Here is a 20,330-nt window from a genome sequence, read left to right on the forward strand (position 1 = left end):
TCTATCTATCTATCTATCTATCTATCTCTTTTGAGGCAGGGTCTCAATAAGTTGTTCACACTGGCCTTGTACTTATGATTCTCCTGTATCAGCCTCCACAGTAGCTAGCATTACAGGCCTGTGCTGCTATACTTGGCTTAAAAGGACTGTTGTTTTTTTTTTAAAGTAATTTTGAAAGATTAATTTTCTTTTCAACACTCTAGAGTGGTGCTTTACAAACTGTATTCTGCAGAAGACTGGTAAAACATTAGTGTGTGTTCAGCAGGGTGCCTGGTCAAATAACTGAAAAAATAAGTTAAAGTTAGGTGTTCCTTGTACACGGTACTTCATGAAATTTATATTGTGTATAATGGTATTCATTACAATGTTTTTACTACCCTTTTAGTTGTTGCTATATATATTTATTCTTTGTGTCTTATTCATTACATTTGCATACAAAATTTTCAGCAAGTTTTCACTGCATTTTTATAGTATGTTAGCTGGTTCTAAATCCTGTAAGGATTGGGATAAGATATAAATAATTAAAGTAGTCTTTGCCTTTCCTTTAAAGATCTTATGGTTAGGGCTTTTTTGTAAGACTTAACACATAAATGTTAAACATAGACCATAGGTTGAAAAAGCTGTAGATAATACTTACTTAATTCTGTTATATGCTTGGTACTGTGTTAGCTGCTTCACATTGATACTTGGATGCAGATGGTAATGCTGAGGTTTGAAGAAGTTAAGAAAGCTGATATGTGGGTTTAAGTTACTTGTCATTTTGTTTTGTTTTGTTTTATTTGAGATACTGGGGATTGAACTCACAGGTGCTTAACCACATAGCTATATCTACAACTCTTCTTAATTTTTATTTTGAGACAGGGTCTAGCTAAGTTGCTGAGACTGACCCTTGAACTTGTTATCCTCCTGCCTCAGGTTCCTAAGATGCTGGGATTACACACATGCACTCACCTTCCTGGCTTTTTGTTTTTAAAAGCTGGATTTTTTTTTTTTTTTTTTGCTATACCATATTGCCTATGGAAGAAGTAGTGTCATGGAAAATGAAAGGAGTAAATTATGCTTCAAATGATGCTTTATTGGTGAAATCAGACATTATATTTTTCCAAAGAAGTCAGTTTCTTGATTATATGTTCCTCAGTATTTATAGGATTTGAAACAAGGGTCTTATTTTAAGTCCAATCATAATGGCCTTAAAATTTGAGTTAATTTCAGAGCTTTAAAGTTTGAGACTCTCTAAACTTGATGTTTATTATAACACTTTTATTGTTTTTCATAGTGGTATTATCCTAAAAATATTTGAATGTGCCTACCATGTGGCAGGCATTATTCCAGGTCTTTGGCATGAGCCAAATAATCAGGGATATACATTCATAAAACATGTCATTTTTATTACTCAAATATTGTTAGCATGATTCCAAATATTTTTCTTGGCTTTACTTGTCAGGGAATGTCTTGATTTCTCTACTCTTTTAACTTTCACTTCTTCAATCCCAAATCATTCAGTCTATACCCCACTGGGTTTAGCTCCTATTACTCTAAAGAGACTTCGGATTTTTACCTCTGTCTGTATCTTTTGTAGTGCATTTTACATAAAGCAACAAGTCTTGTATCATAATTAATAAGCTTAACAATTCTAATCAGAGTATTTTATTGTTTATCCTTCAGCATTTGAATTGAATAGAGATTGAGGGAATGCAATTTAATAATTTGTATAGTGCTCTCCAGTTGCTGACTTTTTACTTTAACCTCAGAATTAGTTATACACATCAATTTTTTTCCTGTCCCTTTGCTCATGTTTCTCCTGATATACCATATAACTTCCTGTTTGCTTTCTTAATGTCTGTTCACCTTTTCTTTTTCAATATGGGTGTCACCTCTGGGAACCTCTTTGCTTCTTATCTTTACACTTCTTCCACTGTGCTACAGCCTGTGTTATCTCTTTCTTGTCGTCTTGACACCCTAGATATCTCTATCATTGCACTTACTGCATTAAAGTTTTTACATAATGTGTCTTTCTCATGAGACTCTGAAAGGGATTATCTCATTTTTAATCTTTATATATTCATTGCCTGGCATAGTTCCTGACTAAAAAAAGTAGATATCTAATATATATTTGATGAATGTATAGATTAATGGCATTGATTTTTGTATTTATTGTTAAGATTTTAATGTGAGTTTTAAATGCTTATTACAAAATGTTTCTGTCAAGACTTGTTTTATTCTTTTGAAAGACTCATAGGTAGATTTTTCTCTTAAAATTGTGAAAACATTGTCAGAAGCCATATTTGTATAATGACATTCAAGGGGCCATGGTGAGATTTTTCCCTTAATCTCCCCTATTCCTCTACCTCTTAAGATATGGATCTTATGAATGAGACAGAGTAAAGGACTTTAGGTTGGATAAAGATTAGGATTCCCTGCTGGCTTGTAATTATCAGAATCTAGATGACTGTTTATTTGGATGAACTGATGCATACATTGTATGCATCAAAAGTAAAGCATATGTGATTGTTAGAGGAATGCTTGAATTCCCCAGTGGGATGTCATGGGGTATGTTTATAAACTCACACTAAGCAGTAGTTCCACAATGGAATTTCACTGGCATTGAGATAATAATTTGCACAGTCAAATTGCCTTCTTTACAAAAACCCAGGGAATCCTGAGAGCCTAATCCTTTATTAATGTCAACCCATAGGCTGCCAGAAAGCGTAAGATTGCCATTCGAAAAGCCCAGGGGAAAAATGTGGAGGCCATTCGGGAGCTGAATGAGTATCTGGAACAGTGAGTGTTTTACAAGAGGATTGTGTTTTGTTATTCTGATAAATCTTTTTTAATTAAAATGGAATTTGCATTTGATTTTCCTGCTTGCCTCCATGCTGTTCATTTACAGAATAACTACACATTTACTTTTTTCCCCCATTTTCTCCCACCAGATTTGTTGGAGACCAAGAAGCCTGGCATGAACTTGCAGAACTTTATATCAATGAACATGAGTAAGTTGTTAATTTCACTCATAACAAAATTTTATGTGTTTTTCATCATTAGAGTGGGTTTCCAAAGAATTTGTAAGAAGGTATGAACCACCTGTCATTTTAAATGAGGAGCAAAATAAATCACCAATTAAGTTTAAAAATAACGTATCAACAGTTTTCTGGTTATAATGTGTGAATAGCTCTAAATGAGGTCATTTGTGTTGTGCTTAATTTGTTTGTTTGTTTGTGTGGTCAGTAAAATTTTCTTTAAAATACAGATAGCAGTCTTTGGAATTTGAAAGTTCTGCATTTTCAAAGCTAAGGTTATTTTTGGTGAATTAAAATTGTGAATTTTTAAGAGTTCAAATTGTTCTTACCTACAAAGAGTATAATACTTCCTGCTGTTTAAAAATTTTGTCAATTGTATGCATTTATTAGCCTTAACACTAGAGAATTAACTCTTCCAAATATCGAAAGAAGCTTTCAGTTGCCTGGGTTAAAAACCAAGAATAATCAAGAATGTTGAATGCTATAGGGAACTTGCTTATTGGATATATAATGTTTTTGTTAGCTTTTTTATTGCTGTAGTGACAGGAGGAAATTCCAGTGTGAGGGGATTAGTGCAAAGTCTCAGTGAACATTTTCTAATATCAGAGCATTAACCTAACTTCCATCTGGAGATGTAGTTTTTTTTTTTTTTTTCCCTTAGTTCTTCTAAATCCGAAGTATATTGCATTGTTTGTTTTCCTTCTTTTTGAGAGAATAGAATCAAATTCTCATGCATGTACATGAATAGTTTACTTTGTTCTCATACTTGTAGAAGCTGAAACAGGAAATAAAATAGCATGAAGACATTTGTCTCTTGCCTTTGCTCAAATCTGTGTGTGTGTGTGTGTGCACATGCGCGTGCACGCGCATGCATATACATACAATATGAAATAAAGGATCAAGTAGTTATTTCCATAATTTTAATAAAAGTGGGAGCTAAAATAAAAGCAGTAGCTGTTATTTAATGAAATGTTTACATATTCCAGGAACCATTCTTTAGTTCTCTGCTGTACTCTGGCTGTCAAAGTCTCTGTTTTCAGTTAGGAAAACAGAGATGTATCTATGCTTGTATGTACACATATGTAAACATACTCAGTTATATATTATGTACACATATATAAACATACTTATGATTATGGTACAGTATGTATTTAAATAACAAACTGAATTTTTAGTGTACATTGAAAAAAATTAACATTAGTTTTATTCTGTTTCTATAGCAAGGGACAGTCATTTAAATTTTTTTTGTATTGCTTGAAGTTTTTATGATTAAAAGTAATAAAGGAAATCTTTTTTTTTTTTTTTTTAACTTTTCAAGTTTAAACCTATGAAGAAAATTTAGAAAACCCAGTATAGCTTAAGGACCAAGATAAAAATTACTTGAAATTCTATCATTCTAAGTTAATTACAGTCTTCCTTTCCTATTTTATCTTGCTTTATATTCTATCAGAACCAGACACATAGTCCTCAACACATTCAAGTCCCTAAGAAATTTATTCCTAGCCTTAATATAAATTTTTGGCATCATCTTAGTTAAAGAATATATATATATATATAAATAAAACTGTCTTCTGATAAATTGGATGTTTAAGGTAGAGACAACTTTCCTTTTTCCTTTTAGAATGGTAGATACTAAATAGTCATAATATTGTTTTGACATTTATTAAATCATTTGTTCAGTCACTTACTAAATGCCTTGGTGTTTCAAGAATTAATGCTTCAGGAATTAATGCTGTCAATTCATAAATCTAAAGTGCTGTAGTTCTTTGGTAGTGTGCAGGGTGCAATTAGTTTGTTAGGCCCTTTGGGTTTGACTCTGGTACCCACTTTTTATGTCACCATTGACAACTTCATCAATATTATTACCACAGATTTTCATTGTGGGTCTAGGCAATACATATTAGGATTGCAAGCTGTCTGGAGGAGCACAGCCTGGTATTCAGTTTACATCTCTGCTGCCCCAGTGTTCTCAGCTGTATAGTGATGATAATCTGCTTTCAGAATTTTTGTAGGATAGAATATTCATAATACTGTTAGTGTGCAACACATAATGAGTATTTTATAAGTTAAATATTTGTGAAGCTAGAGTATCTGTATTTCAAAAAGTAAATATATCAGGCATTAATGCAAAGGTAGGTACCTGTGCATATTGGTAACAAATGCTAAAAAATAGCTGTAGGTAGTTTTTTTTCTTTTGGATAGTGTCATCACCTGAGAATAAATTTAAAATACGTGTATTTCTTAGTATTTCCTTTTAAATAGTAAGAATAGTTGCATGGTTTTAAACATAAAATATATTAAAGTGAATAATAATGATGACATGGTTTAAAGCTGTTTTCCAAAGCCATTTCTGGCAATTTTCAGCAAGATTTTCATTTTACTACCACATGATTTGAACTAGTAGAGGGCATATCAAAACTAACAATTTATTATTCATAGGTTTAAAAGATATAATTTAAATATAATTTAATATTTGACAGTAAACTTAAGTAATGAGAATCTTTGTAATAGAATATGTTGGCAAATATATGTCTGTGAAGGATTTTTAATGATTACGGAGTATTTGATAAAGTGTGTAGTTCCTCTTTATGCTAGCTATTTGAACATTTTGTTAACGATCTGTGGACTTCCAAAAATTATTTTATGTGTAGATCCAAGGTCTTAAAGTCTTTGTTATTAATAATGTTTAAATATCATGATAGTGTCTATAAATATAGATAACTATAATATGATAGTATCTATAAAAAGTAGTATCTATAAATTGTTCATAGACTGCTTTAGGATTTAGACATACATTTGTTTCAATACATTAAAATTTTTATATTGGTATTTATGAATTTAGGATAAGTACTTTATTAATAAAGCCATTTAGATTGTTTTGGAAATAACGTGTCTTAAATTGTTTTGAAATTATTTAAAGGCATACCTAAGATAAAATTTGTGATTTTTCAAAAGTAATTTCTCCTCTTGATATTCTTCAGCTATGCAAAAGCAGCCTTTTGTTTAGAGGAGCTTATGATGACTAATCCACACAACCACTTATACTGTCAGCAGTATGCTGAAGTAAGTGTTTTTAGAAACAACAAATTTCTGTGATTTTATTTTTCTTGCTCTTGTGTATTGTTATGGTACTAAGAATATTTTTTTTCATTGAGGTGAATATGTAAATATTTAAACCATCTGATGAATATTGAGTGGGGGAATAAGAAATTCTGAATTTTTACTATTACAGTGGAAATGCTGGACTTTCAACTAAAACGGTGAATTCTTTGTGTTTTATATAGTATATTAAACTATTTTCTTTCCTAATATAAATTTATATGTCACAATTGTCACCATTTAATTAGTTTGAAATTTACAGTGATTATGGTTTTTAAATTCATATTTTTTGGAAATTCATATTAAGGCCAGTGTTTTGGGATGAAGGAAGTATTTAATCTGTCTGTGGTTAAAAATGGTGTATAGGGGTTAGGGTTGTGGTTCAGTGGTAGAGCAGTTGCCTAGCATGTGAGGCACTGGGCTTGATTCTCAACACCGCATAAAAATAAATGAAGGTATTGTGTCTATCTACAACTAAAAAAGAAAAGTGGAAAAAAAGAATATCAGTATAATTTTATGCTATCAGGTTAGAGGACTTCATTATTAAGGAATGCAAAAGGATCATTATTTTCTTAATTATTAGAGTACAAATGTAAAAGGGCAACTCAATATCCAGGTCTAGATTTGTAATGGTAGTAACAGAAAATATACTGATGTGTAGCACTTGCAAGGCAATACAAGCAGAAATTTTTCTGAGCTTTTTTATTGTGCCAGCAGTTTTAGAAACTACTCAGTGATCTTAATGTTCATAGAATAGAATAGCTTTTTAGGGGAAGTTATGTTAGATTAGATTTAACAACCGTAAGGTGAATTCTTTTAACATCTTGCATTTGTTTACATAATATCTGTTTCGATTGCTTAATGCCTATGGTATGATGAAGCATGCTATATTTTAAAGTAGTAAAATAAACAAGTTTCAGCACACTGCAATTTTTAACAGGTTAAATATACCCAGGGTGGACTTGAAAACCTCGAACTTTCAAGAAAATATTTTGCACAGGCATTGAAACTGAACAACAGAAATATGAGAGCTTTATTTGGGCTTTACATGGTGAGTTGAGGTGCATGCTTAATGTTATTTTGCAAAATCTGTCTTTTAAACTCCATTTAACAATCCTCTTTAACCATTCCTTGTTTTTTGTTGTTGTTGTTGTATTAATAACAGTAGGTTGTAAGGCAGTTTTATATTTGAATGTTAAGTTATCCTAGCTATTTGACATTTCCGTATAAAATATCTTTTATATCAGAATTGATATCTACTCTTACACAGTTAAATAGTAATATATAACAAAGTATATTATATATATTTTAATTGTTTTGATATTCTTGGTTTTGTGCCCAACATTATTTTATTTGTTACCTAAGTTTAGTTGTGTGAGATGTTTTTAAACTATGCTAATAAAAAACATTAGAAAATAGAATCTCTAATATGTCAAATTAATTATTTTTATGGCATAGAAAAAAGTTTAGAAATTGTTGGGAGTATGTAGTTATCTACGCTTTATGCCAAATGAAGAGCTTAGAAAAGCCATTTAATAAGAGCTATGAAAATAAAAGAATTTGCTGAGCTTCATATATAGAATGAACACCTCTGCAATCAAAGAGACTAAGAAAATAAACTTTAATAGGTCAGTTCTTTGAAATTTTGTTTTATTTTACTCTTTCTATGAATTTTCTAATAAGTATCTTCTTGTTATAGCTCAGTAAAAAACAGACTTGATTTAAAAAGTGATGGGAAGAAATATAAATAATTTTTAGAAAGGAATGACAAAATATGGCTAGAATATTGTTCAAAGGAATTTTTTAAAAATTCCAAATTTCAAGTGGTTAGAGATATAGTTAACAGTAACATATGTTACTAAATAAATTAAATACTTATTTTGAAAATTGTGTGACAATATGTCATTATTAATAATACATTTACATTGAAATTTATGCACCAGGCATCGTGTTTGCATTTTTTTTTGTTTTGTTTTAAATCCTTAAATCTTCATTTGAAGTATTTGAATAGATATTTCTGTCATTTCATAGATGGTAAAACTGATATACAGGCTTAATTAATTTACCCAAATATGTACACAGAGCCCCCAAGTGTTTAAGCTGGGATTTCAGTTCAGGCATTTTAATCCAGTCTTTTAACCACTGCATTTACAAAAATTCATATCCAACAAGTGATGAGACACAGAAGTTTTGTTATTAACATACAGATACATCATTGACAGTGGAGGTTAACCTGTAACACCCACTTAGGTATAAAAGAAAGGCTTAACCTTTTTATGAATCACTGGGTGACAGATCCTTTTAAGAATAAGATATATTTAAGAATAAAACAGAATTTATACCTTACTCTTCCCCAGAAATACAACATACATTTAAAAATTAGGATATGATTTGAGGGATTTATAGATTCTTCATGGGTCCAGATTAAGAATTTCTTATTTAAATACGTTTTTAAAAAGGAGAAGGTATAACAAATTGTAGTTATTAATTCTGTAGAACAAAACTTAAAAGCTCTTTAGCGAAAAGAGAAATAGGTTAGTTAAAAGGATGTTCTTTCAAAAGTCTTCTATTGAAGTTGTTTTTGTCAAGTCAGATCACTCCTATTGGACTGAATTTTTTTCACTTGTTAGTATAGTATAAATTATTTTTGAGATTTCTATTAATACTCAGTGCTTCTGACATTGGAAAGCTAATTCTATTAAGTAACAAGAATATGCATTACTAAAATTCTAATGAGAAAGTACTTTTTGGTTTACAGAAGTATGTTTCCATGGCTTCTTTATTTAAGTGATAGGGGCTTTTACCTTTCAGATTTGTGGTAGATATACAATTAAATAACTTCAGGTATTATTTAAAATACCCTTTTGTCTTCATTACTTTGGATTATGCTGTATTTTAAAATGTTTTCATTTTTCAACACCAATTTCATTCAACTTTATTTTTTAAAGTTTTTGATAGTTTTAAAATTTTTTTGTTATCAATTCACTGCAACTGTTACCCTTACATGTTTTTGATTGGCTAGAATAAAAGAAATTTTGCTTTTGATGTTTCTTTTTTTTAGTCTGCAAGTCATATCGCTTCTAATCCAAAAGCAAGTGCAAAAATGAAAAAGGACAACATGAAATATGCTAGTTGGGCAGCTAGCCAAATAAACAGAGCTTATCAGGTTAGTATTAATAATTTTGTTTTTATGTAGATCAGTTAATGTATTTCATAGTGATTTTTGTCTCTTCAAACTTTGGTAAATGTGAAGTAATTTTAAAACTTCATGTAAGATAAATAGCATGATCCATTTCAAAAGCATATTTGGTATGTGAGTGTATTATTAATCAGAGGTATCCCAAGAAATAAAGAAGGAAGGGAAAACCTAAAAATAAATGAACCAAACTATTAAAGTTTCTGCAGTCTGCTTACACTTTAAATCTTATATTAAAACTTCTCCATTCATTTCTTAGTTCTCTGAAGTTCATCTCTAAGAGATTTTTCAGGAAATATTTTTCAAGGAAAATTTGCTCATGGGAAAAAATATTTTTTCACATCTTCCATTGTTTATAACTAGCAGCCTTTATATTTAAAGGATATTTGACTGTTTATGTACTCTTGGCTTACATTTACTTTAATTATGTATCTTAATCATGTAGTTTCATTGTTATTTAGGATAAAATTTTGCTGTCAAGAAGCCTAATGCCATCCTGAGTTTCTCTCATAAGTGATTTAGACTTTTATCTGGTACTCAAAAGAATTTGCTCTTTTTCTTTAAAATCTAACAATCTCACTATGATATATATTGTTGGTTATTCTTGTATAAGTTTTCCTAAGTACACAACACAGTTATTTAATATGTAGATTCAGTAATTTTTTTTGAGAAAAGATACTTTTAGAATTACAGTTATAGATTTTTTTCCACTTGCTTTAGTTTTTTTTTTTTCAGGGCTCCAATTATAAGTATATTGGATTTCCTTTCCTTACCTCCTATTCATTTTCTCTCAGATTTTTTGTCATTTTTTGTATTTTATTCTTTTTCTCTTCATAATAATTTTTTATACAGTTTTATTTTTTTTTCTTGTTTTTCACTTATAATAAGACAGTTTTACTGGGCTGTTAGGAGGAAACATGGAATGTGGGGAGTGGAAGATAGGATAGGGTAGCTTTCCCAACTTGACTATTCTACGGCTTCCTCCTTTTCGTTACGGACAACTTAATTAAGACCTTTCTGTATATCCAGTGCTTGTCAGAACTAACATAGAATATTTACTTCATGGTAGTTCTCTGTTCTACCCTAAAAAATTCTAAAGATCTTGGATTCTGAAATATTACTCTCAACTTTAAATGTTATATAGTGCTGTGCCAGTTTTTTTTTTTTTTTAATTAATATTTTATTTTTTAGTTTTCGGCGGGCACAACATCTTTGTTTGTATGTGGTGCTGAGGATCGAACCCGGGCCGCAGGCATGCCAAGTGAGCATGCTACTGCTTGAGCCTCATCCCCAGCCCTGTTTTGTTTTTTTGATAGGTGCCTCTGGGCATTACTCCCTTCTTATGTTCCTTATCTGAACAGTCTTCCTCTTAGCATCTGAACAGTCTTCCTCTTAGTATATGTTTTCTGCTTCAGTTTTTTCTCCTAGTATGAGGTTTTTAAATTTGGCTTCAGTTATTCCTCCTGGTATGAGGTTTTGTGCTTCTGTAAGAGAGTGTTGGCTGACTATTTGAGAGATTTTGAGGCCTTAGGTGTAAACTTAATTTCTCATTTGCACAGTTTATTACACTTGCTTTTGATTTGGAGCTTGTGAAGACTTTCCAAGTTTTGTAGACCATTTATAATTCATCAACTTAGGTTTCCTTGTTGAAGGGATTAATGCTTGCTCATGATTTTATTTTTGGTTTCTTAAAAAGAATAAGTGGGTTGTTCTGTTACTTTGTGTTGCTCCTGTTGCAGACTTGTTGATCTTTTATAGGTCTTTCTGCTATTGGTGACAAAATCACATTCTAGGGTTTTAGAAAGAAGATGTAATGTGGGCTTGTTTTCTTCTGTGTTGGTTTTGTTTTTGGTGCTGTTTGATTCTTTATTTTCATATTCCTGGTTGGAGAAGATAGGAGAGATTTAATTTAAAAGTTTAGTGTCATCTTAATCATGGCATTTAAAATCACCTTTGTGTAGTTATATGTTGCAGAGAATGTTAGTGTTTTGTAAGTCAAAATATTTATAGATACCAGCTAGATTGTGCTTCTTAAAAACACAGTTTGAGATATCTCAGATCTGTAATGATAGGGTTACACAATAAGTAGGCCTGCTGTGTGTGTTTGTGTGAATGATTGATTTAAAAATACGACTTGTATAATACAAAACTAATAGCATGTGCACTTCATCATTGTTTTAACTTATCTTTGAGAAATAACTAACTACTAGGTTCTTTTTTTGACATAACTATATTTTTTAAATCCATTTCTATTAAATTGTAACATAGAAAAAAGAACACAAGTCATAAATATGCATCTAGGCACATAAATATAAACATCACCTCCTGATAGGTCCTTGCAATATCTACTTTTCAAGAGTACTGACTTATAACTTTATAATTTATGGCATCATACAGTTGTATTCATTTTCTCCTGATCTATTTCACTCACTATTAGGTTTATGAGATTTACCCTTGTATATGACTATAGTTTATTCATTTTTATTATACTGTAGTATATTGAATGAATATATTACAATATATCTACTCAATTGTTGATGAGCAGTTGGATTATTTTCTGTTTGAGACTATTTTGAATAGCGCTGCACTGAATTTTTTGTTTGGTCAACATTAACATAAATTTCTGATGCATATACACTTTTCAGTGAAAATTTTGGGTCATAGAGTATGTGTATATTGAACTGTAGTAGATGTAGACAGTTTTACAAGTTAGTTGATTTACTCCTACAAGTAACTTGAAGAATTCTCATCACTTATATCTTCACTAACACTTGGTTCTGTTAGTCTTTGTTATTATATCTGTTCTGGTATGTGTATGGTGGTATTTCGTTTATTTTATTTTGCATCTTCCAGTGAGAATTCTGTCATGTTTATTGGCCATTTGGATATCCTCTTTTATAAAGTCTTATCTTTTTCTTATTGGTTTGTATGACTTTTTCTTTCTTTTTTTTTTTTTTTTGGTTTTCTGATTATGAGCCCTTTTCTGGTTATGTATGTAGCAAATACCTCTCTTTTCGTACTCTCCTTCTCAAATGAGTTTGACAAATAGAAGTTCTAAAGTTAAATGTGATCAAATTTATCAGTGATATCCTTCATGGATATATCATGGTTTGTACTTTTTATTTTTTGTTAATAAATTTTTTGCTACTCAATGGTCAAGAGTCTTGTGTGTCTTCAGGAATTCTAGTTTTTTACTTTCATATGTAAATCCATAGTTTACTTGGAAAAGATTTTTATTTACTATATGACATAGCAGCCATTTCATCCCATGTGGATATCCATTGTTTTCTGTCCTTCTCTGTATTCTACTATGAATCCCATTCCATGGAACTAGTTCCGTGTATTAAAGAAGACACAGATGGTAGATCTGTATTGTCTGGGTTCAAAATTTAGCTCTGATATTTATTAACTATGCAACATTGGATAAATTGCATAATATCTCTGGACCTGGATTTTCTTTTAAAAGTATTCTGAGAAGTAGAATAAAGGAAAGGGAACAGGGGGAAGGAAATGGGAAGTAATGGGGGTTGAATTGGATCAGTGATATACTATGCTTGTATAATTATGTCAAAATGAACCCATATATTATATATAACTACAATGCACTAATTTAAAAAATGAAAGTATTCTGAGGAGTTAAGCTTTATTACATTATGAATTACATTGGAATTACATTACCGAATTACATTATGAATCATTTCAAATTCACGTTCTTATGCCTATTCTGATCATTGCAATTAAAATAATAATTAAAAATAACAAACATTTATAGAGGCTGTATTATGAATTACATATTTTTCCTATTTTACAGGGCTTTTTATTTTTTTTTTTACATTGCTGAGGATTGAACTCAGGTCCTCCTGCTTGCTAAGCAAGCATTCTAACACTGAGCTATATCCCCAGCCCACCTGTTTTACAAATGAGGAAATTAAAGCACAGAAAGATTAAATAATGCTCCCAAAGTGACATACCTGGTTAATGACAGTTGTTTTCAAACGCAGAAAGGCAAACTCCAGAGTTGATATTCTTAAGGGTAATAATATACTGCCTCTATAAGATGTGTCAGGTATAAATGTATCTGAAGATGTTAATGTAGTTTCTAATTCTTTCCTCAGTTCTATTTTCTTGTGAACAATTGACATTCTACCTGTGCTTATTTCTCTCTTAATTTAGGATATACAGCTCTCAATAGTATAAAATTACTGTAATTACTATAACTCAAGAACTCTTTTCAGTGATGGAAAGCCTAGTTGATCAAGTCTCTAGCCAAACACACCCTTCCTGCTTTATGAGATGTGTTTGTTTATAGAACCAAATCCTGTTTTTAGTTCCATTTGCCCGCCCTCCTTCTCTCCTTGCACACTCTCTCAATATGTTGTAAGATCCGTTTTCTTTTCATAAAGTCTTATAAATTCTGAGTGTTCTTTGGAAAAGCTATGAAAGCACTACTGGTGCTCCTCAGGCATTGAGTATTACACCATAAACTCCATAGTTACTCAGAGATATCTTAGACTTCTTACTGAAGGTGTGATTTGTCTTTTCTTCATTCTATAGGAAAGACAAGGCATGGAAATTTTCTTGTCAATTTCTCAATTCATTTTGAATATCACCGTAGGAAGATAACACACCTCTCAGTTGGTCCTGTCAGGTTTCTGTATAGCAATGTATAATACTCCTGAATTAGGAATGACCTCTCATACAAAATTTATTTTTATTTCAACACCAGAAAAGGAACAGGTTTTAAAATCTTTTGGTGTTTTTGAAGCTTTCATATTCTATACTTTCTCTAGGAAGTTTCTCCGTATTCTTTCTGTAAACCAAATTCTTAAATATTTGTATCCATTAACTTTTGCATACTTAGTGATTTAAAATACCTTATTTGCTTATGATTCTGTAGGTAGGCAGTTTGGTGTGAGATCTGAGTAATCGTGGTAGTTTTGGCTGAGTTCATTCATATTTCTGCTAGTATGCAGAAATATCACTTAAATAGAAAATATCACTTAAATAGCTGACAGTTGACTCCATCAGCTGGAGATGCTGGATCTTTTCTCTCATTTGGCAGGCTAACTTGGGCTTATTCACATGATAGTTTCAGGATTCCAAGAGGAGCTAATAGGCAAACTACAATATGCACAGGCTTAAAAAGCCTCTAATTGTATCATATTTTGCTAGTATTTCATTGGATAAAACAACTCACTTGGTTAACCCAGATTCAAGGGACACAAGTTCTATAAATCTTTAAGTCAAATCCTTTTGTTTTAGTTTATTTTGCCTTTTTATCCACTTTGTTACAATAGAATTATGTACACTGCACACATTTAAAGTGTTTTGTGAAGATACACAGCATTTTCATCACCCCCAAAAGTTTCCATCTATCACTTTGTAGTCAGTCCTCCCCACCCACACATAGCAGGCAAGCAGTCATTTGATATTTATCACCCCAAATTAATTTTGCCTGCACCAAAACTTTATGTAAATGAGATCATAGGTTATGGGCTCTCTAGTGTCTGGCTTCTTTCACTCAGCATGTTTCTGAGATTCATCCATCTGCCATTCTGTTCTATTTATCCTATTACTTTGTCAGCCCATAGTATTTTCCACAAAGTGTGTGAGCTAATTTTTGTTCAGTGTGTCCCAGTTGTTAAAATGGACAAATCATTGATTTCTGGTTTTGATATGCAAGATTATTTGATTGTTTTATTGTTTTTTTGATGAGTTTTCTTATAGATCCTAAAAAGAAGTATGAAAGAAGAGTTTACTTAATTACATATAACTGTATGAAAAGAAAAACACAAAATTTGTGAATAATGTGGAAAAGTACATCATCCAGAGATTGACATTTTTGTGATTAGGTAAATTCTGGGATCTGTTTGAGAACTTTGTGACTCTCATCTAGGCATGTAAATTAGAATTAAGTATAAAATAAATATTCCTTATAGTAATGTTTTTCTAGATATTTATGAATGAAAGAAAATGAATTTTTAAAGATGATTTTTCTTCATCTCCACTGAATAATGAAATAATATAGCTACTGCTTGCTTTTCAGTTAAATAATTGGTTTAGCATGTTCAATAGAAGCAAGCACATTTGATTAATGCTCATGAAAAACTTTAACGTGAACCTACTAACAATTCTCCAGATAAATGCTCTTTGGTATACTGTTAAATTCACCTATGTTATCTGTGATTCAGGGGTGATTCTGTTATTATCCTTGGGAAACAGAAAATTAAATCATGATTTGAAGAAAAAAATGTAATTCCAGCATAATCAGTTAAATTGCTATGTAATTCTGGGATAGACAGAATAATTACATGTCAGGCAAAATTTGAAGTGATAGATTTATATTCCCAATTTTGTTTTTGTTTGTTCTGACACAATTTAGGTTGGTTTATTGTAAATTGCAGTGTTGTCAGTAGTGTTTGACACCATCTTAGATGATGTTTTAAAATTACTAATTAAAAAAAATCACACTTTCTATTATATTTGTTAGGTACAAATCAAGAAAAATACTATAGCTTAAAATTCATATTAGAACATTAGCTTTCTACAATTTTTATATTTTTACTTTGCTGCTTTAAATTAAGAGTCAATGTTACCACGTGGTATCCTATTTTTGTACCCCTCCCCCAACCCATCAAAGCTTCTCTTCTCAGAATTAGACCTTTAAGTATCTGATTAGGACCATTCCTGTTTACATTGGGTAGGCAGTGGTAAAAGAAAAGACTTTCTGTTCTTTGTAGATCCTTGTGAAGGTGAATAATATAAGTAATAACCATGCCTCACATCCTTTATTTGCCAAGGGAAATGAAGAAAAAAAAATGTTTTAAATGTGGTGTTACTGTTGCCATATTTTATAATTACAACTTGTATTTTTAACATTTCAGTTCTTAGTGATACTTTAACTCAGGGAAAAATAAAAGTGATCTTGATTTTTATGAGCTTTTCTCTTTCCATAACATTTCCCTTAAAAAAACCCAAAAAACAAAAAACAACTTTTTATTTACTCTATTAAATAAAGATTCAACTACAGAAGCTAATGTTTTAGGAACTAGGGGAGTTGTAATGTTATGGTGTAGCCAGAAGGGTCAGAGACAGGTTACCAATTTGTGAAGCCTATGCCTCTATAATGTTACCTGTACTTGATTATTTAATCTTTCTGAACAGGTCATGAGAAGTTTGCTTAGTTAATTATGAAAGAGAAGAAACACATCATAAATCAAGTACTAAGTACTTAAGATAGCATTGCTATTTGAAGGCAGGATCAGTCACTTTAAAATATGTTATCTAGATGCTAGATGTTACTAATACCACATTTTAATTAATACTTTGACCAAGGGAAAACAGATAATATAATTAAACTTTCCTCCATCCTCATAACACTTATTTATCAGTTAAATCTGTTGTGTTAAATCAGACTGATAAATGATGGAGATTGTCAGTCCAGTTAGAAAACTCATTTTGAAAACAGCATGGGGTATTCAACAGTGTTCAACCCCACAGATTATGCGTACTATATTGAATTTAAGATGCCATGAGTTTGCTTTTATATATAGATAGTACTTGATGTATTATTTTTGGTTTTCATTATAAAATACAACCCCAGTTTAGTTTTATAAAGTTAATTACAATTTCATAAACTAGAAGATGGATATTTAAAAATATGTTTATGTTGCATCATTTTAATATGTTGTGTGGAGTGTTGACAGGCTTTGTGCTACAAAAACATATCATTAGTCAACTGATAAATCTGTAAACTTAAAATATAACCAACTTTGACTTTTTTGATTACTTGCAACTTGAAAATATTTAATAAAAAGTACTTTAATTTACATTATATCTTTGTTTGAAACTGTAAGAATCTATTTAGAGGTAAGGTAAGTGGAAATTATTATTGTGTGCCTTAATAAATATGTTAAACTTCTAAAATTTATGCTTGTTATTTTATGCATGTTTGGGGTCTGAATATGAGATAGTTTTAAAATCAAATCTATGATGTTATCATACTACTTAAAACCAACCAAGTATGGAGTGAAACCTTTGTACACCTCAACTGAGGATGAAACCTTAATAAAAAGGTTCTTAAACCTTAACTTTTGTTCTTATGAAGATGTTTGATTCCATGCTAGTGAAAAAATAGTTAATGTTAAGTTTCATTAGCAATATGAAGGTGATGTTGTGATTTTTTTTTTTTTTTTTAACCTGCGATTGAAATTGAGCCTAATAGAGCTTTCTTTTGTTGTTGTTTAATTAGTTTGCAGGCCGAAGTAAGAAGGAAACCAAATACTCTCTAAAGGCAGTTGAAGACATGCTGGAAACATTGCAGATCACCCAGTCTTAAGGTTTCAAAAACTCTTTGACATTAGATTTCACAACTGCACAGTTGAAATTATTGACCTGTGACTTATTTAACTAAATGCCCAGTGCTATTTATATTCTAATTTTCTGTGAAGAAGGCAGTTGTAAAGAATGTGTTTATATAAGCCTAAAAATGCCTTTTACTACTAAGCAGGGAGATGGGGGAAATCCATGGAAGAAAGAAATAAGACCTATTGATTGTACATCGGTCTTTTCATATCACATATATAACTGCTTTTAATCCACAATCTGATGTAGAAATAACCTTGTTAAATAAACCATGATGATTTGTTAAACTTGCATATGAAGATCCTAGCTTCTTTTTTGTTGTAATCATATTATTGTCGAGCTCAATTTCTAGTTAACTCCTCACTGATGATTGGAAATACACAGCATACCTAACTTACAGAAGCAAATTATTTTAACTTTGTTTATAGTATTAGGTTGATTTTGCTTTGCATTCCTTTGGGATGTTTAAATTACTTTGTCTGCTATGTTCTGAAATCTTGCTTTTAAAGTATGTCATTCTCCAAAGTTCTGCAATATCTGTGAAATTTTTGTTTTGATGTAGATATTTCTACTTATAAAATGCCTTAAGGTTAGTCTGTGCTGTAACACTTCAATTTAGCCTTTTAACAAATTATATTTATTAAAATATAACTGTAAATTATATAAAGGTATATTTAAGTACCATAGAGAATAGGGGTTAAAGAGGTTGCAGTGGTTGAGTTCCCTTCAGTTTTGGCAAGTGATAAAATTTAAACTATCTTTAGAAATAGAATTATTACAATTCTCATATTCTGTTAACTTCCTAGTTATAATTACATTTTCTTATTTTCATGAAAAACAATCTTTATCCTGTCTTCAACAGTATTTTACATGTTTCAATGGAAAACAAAGGACTTTGAAAGTTGAACATTTTATTTAGACACAAATCAGTTTTTAAAACAGGTAGTGGCTCATGAGGACAAATATTTATTGTTAGTATTAGTTTGTAATTTATGTATGTATATTTAAATTAAACTCATTTTTGCTAACAATGTACACGTCTTTCAAACTTGTCATTGCTGGATTTGGGCAAGTAGGGACTGTGGGGAATTTTAATAACCTGTAAGTCTTTAGGAAGAAAACTATTGCCAATATCCACTTCTTTTAACTTTTGAATGATTCTTACTATTAGTAAATCACTCTTCATATTTAGTCTAATATTCCATGTTATAGTCTTTTTCATCTTATTCTGTAGTGAGTAATAAGCAGCTGATTAAATATCTTATGTGAAATAATTTCTCCCGTATGCAGAAAATTCTTCCCTACTGATCTTTGTTTTCACAGAGATGTACTCTTTGTGTACATGAAACTGGTAAATGTATTTTCACTGTGATCAACAATTTCAAATTTACATTTGCTATAAAGAAACTAGTGCCTGCTCATTGTCCTGCTACCTTTTCTCCTTCTGACCACCCATCATCACTAGATTAGTATTTACTTTACCAATTGTTATTTGTGTAATAGTTAATTTCTTGCCTTCTATAGCTGTCAGTCTTAGCTTCACTTCATTTTTACTCATAAAAAATAAAGTTATTTTTTAGATAACTTCTTGCCAAGAGTTTTTACTTATTAAGTACTTTGTCAATGGTAATATTTATAAACTTCAACCTAAATGTACTGATAATCCCATCGTGGCAGACAACATATTCCTATTACTTCTATTTCTTTTCATTGACAATACCATTTTGCCTGGATAGTGCCAAAGATCCTTCTCCTCAAAGAGATTATAATATCCCAGAGGATATATCTTAATTGATTTAATAGAGAAGTGGTAGTTTTCTTGTGGTCAGTGATTAGACCAAGGCAGAACTTTTTGCAGTGAAGGAAATTGTATTCATGCCATCTGCTGTGGTAGCTACTAGCCATTAGTGGCTTTTGAGCACTAGAAATGCTCCTGGACTCTTAGTGCAACTGTGATATTCAGTTTCTAATTTTTAAAATTTGAATAGTCACATTACTTTTGACTATCTTACTGGACAAATCTCAGGTGTGGGATGCAACAGTTCAGCTAATGAAATGCATAGAAGCCTTCTGGGAGGGCTCTCCTTTCAAATGAAGAAGTCAGAGCTTTGTGCCTCTTTCTCCTTCTGACTGAGTGCCAGTAAGAAAATTGTAACAACCATTTTACAACCGTGAAATGGCAAATGTGAGAATTGAAAGTTACATTTGAAAGGTTTAGCTCATAGATTAGGGAGAACCTGGCTCCCTGATGACATTGTTGAACACCTGAGCAATTGCCAACCTGTGCACTTTTTTATTTGAGAGAAAATAACTCCTGGTTGTTTAAGACACTGTGTTTGGGGTTCCACATTTTTTTAACTGTATATGTTTCTAATACATCCACCATTCAATTTTTTTTTTAACACACAAAGCTCTTTATTTTAGACATATCAGGAATGCTGTTTCAGAATATAATCATTTAAAGCAAGCAGATAGTTATTTAAATTACCTATTTAAAATATTTTATTATAAATAGTCATTATGAGAACTATTACAAAATACTCTAAAGACCTAAAAAGAGCATGCTACAGGGACACTGCTAAATCGATGTTCATAGCAGCACAATTCACAATAGCAAGACTGTGGAACCAACCTAGATGCCCTTCAATAGA

General features: G+C 30.9%; 1 protein-coding gene across 3 annotated transcripts in view; it reads left to right on the forward strand.

The window, feature by feature from the left end:
* Positions 1-20,330, forward strand: part of Emc2 (ER membrane protein complex subunit 2) — a 67,500-nt gene that overhangs the window by 25,923 nt on the left and 21,247 nt on the right. Inside the window, exons 6-11 of one of the 3 annotated variants that reach the window (XM_015486377.2) lie at positions 2,696-2,781; positions 2,934-2,993; positions 6,002-6,083; positions 7,060-7,170; positions 9,181-9,285; positions 17,567-17,972. In XM_015486377.2, coding sequence (XP_015341863.1) covers positions 2,696-2,781; positions 2,934-2,993; positions 6,002-6,083; positions 7,060-7,170; positions 9,181-9,285; positions 17,567-17,653 — 531 coding nt within the window. In that variant the 3' untranslated portion in view covers positions 17,654-17,972. Of the gene's footprint in view, positions 1-2,695; positions 2,782-2,933; positions 2,994-6,001; positions 6,084-7,059; positions 7,171-9,180; positions 9,286-15,042; positions 15,101-17,566; positions 17,973-20,330 lie in introns of those variants that run through there. The other 2 variants (XM_048802019.1, XM_048802018.1) reach the window with 2 other exon arrangements.

This window comes from Marmota marmota, unplaced genomic scaffold (assembly GCF_001458135.2).
Source record: "Marmota marmota marmota unplaced genomic scaffold, marMar, whole genome shotgun sequence".
NCBI classification, from domain to species: Eukaryota; Metazoa; Chordata; class Mammalia; order Rodentia; family Sciuridae; genus Marmota; species Marmota marmota.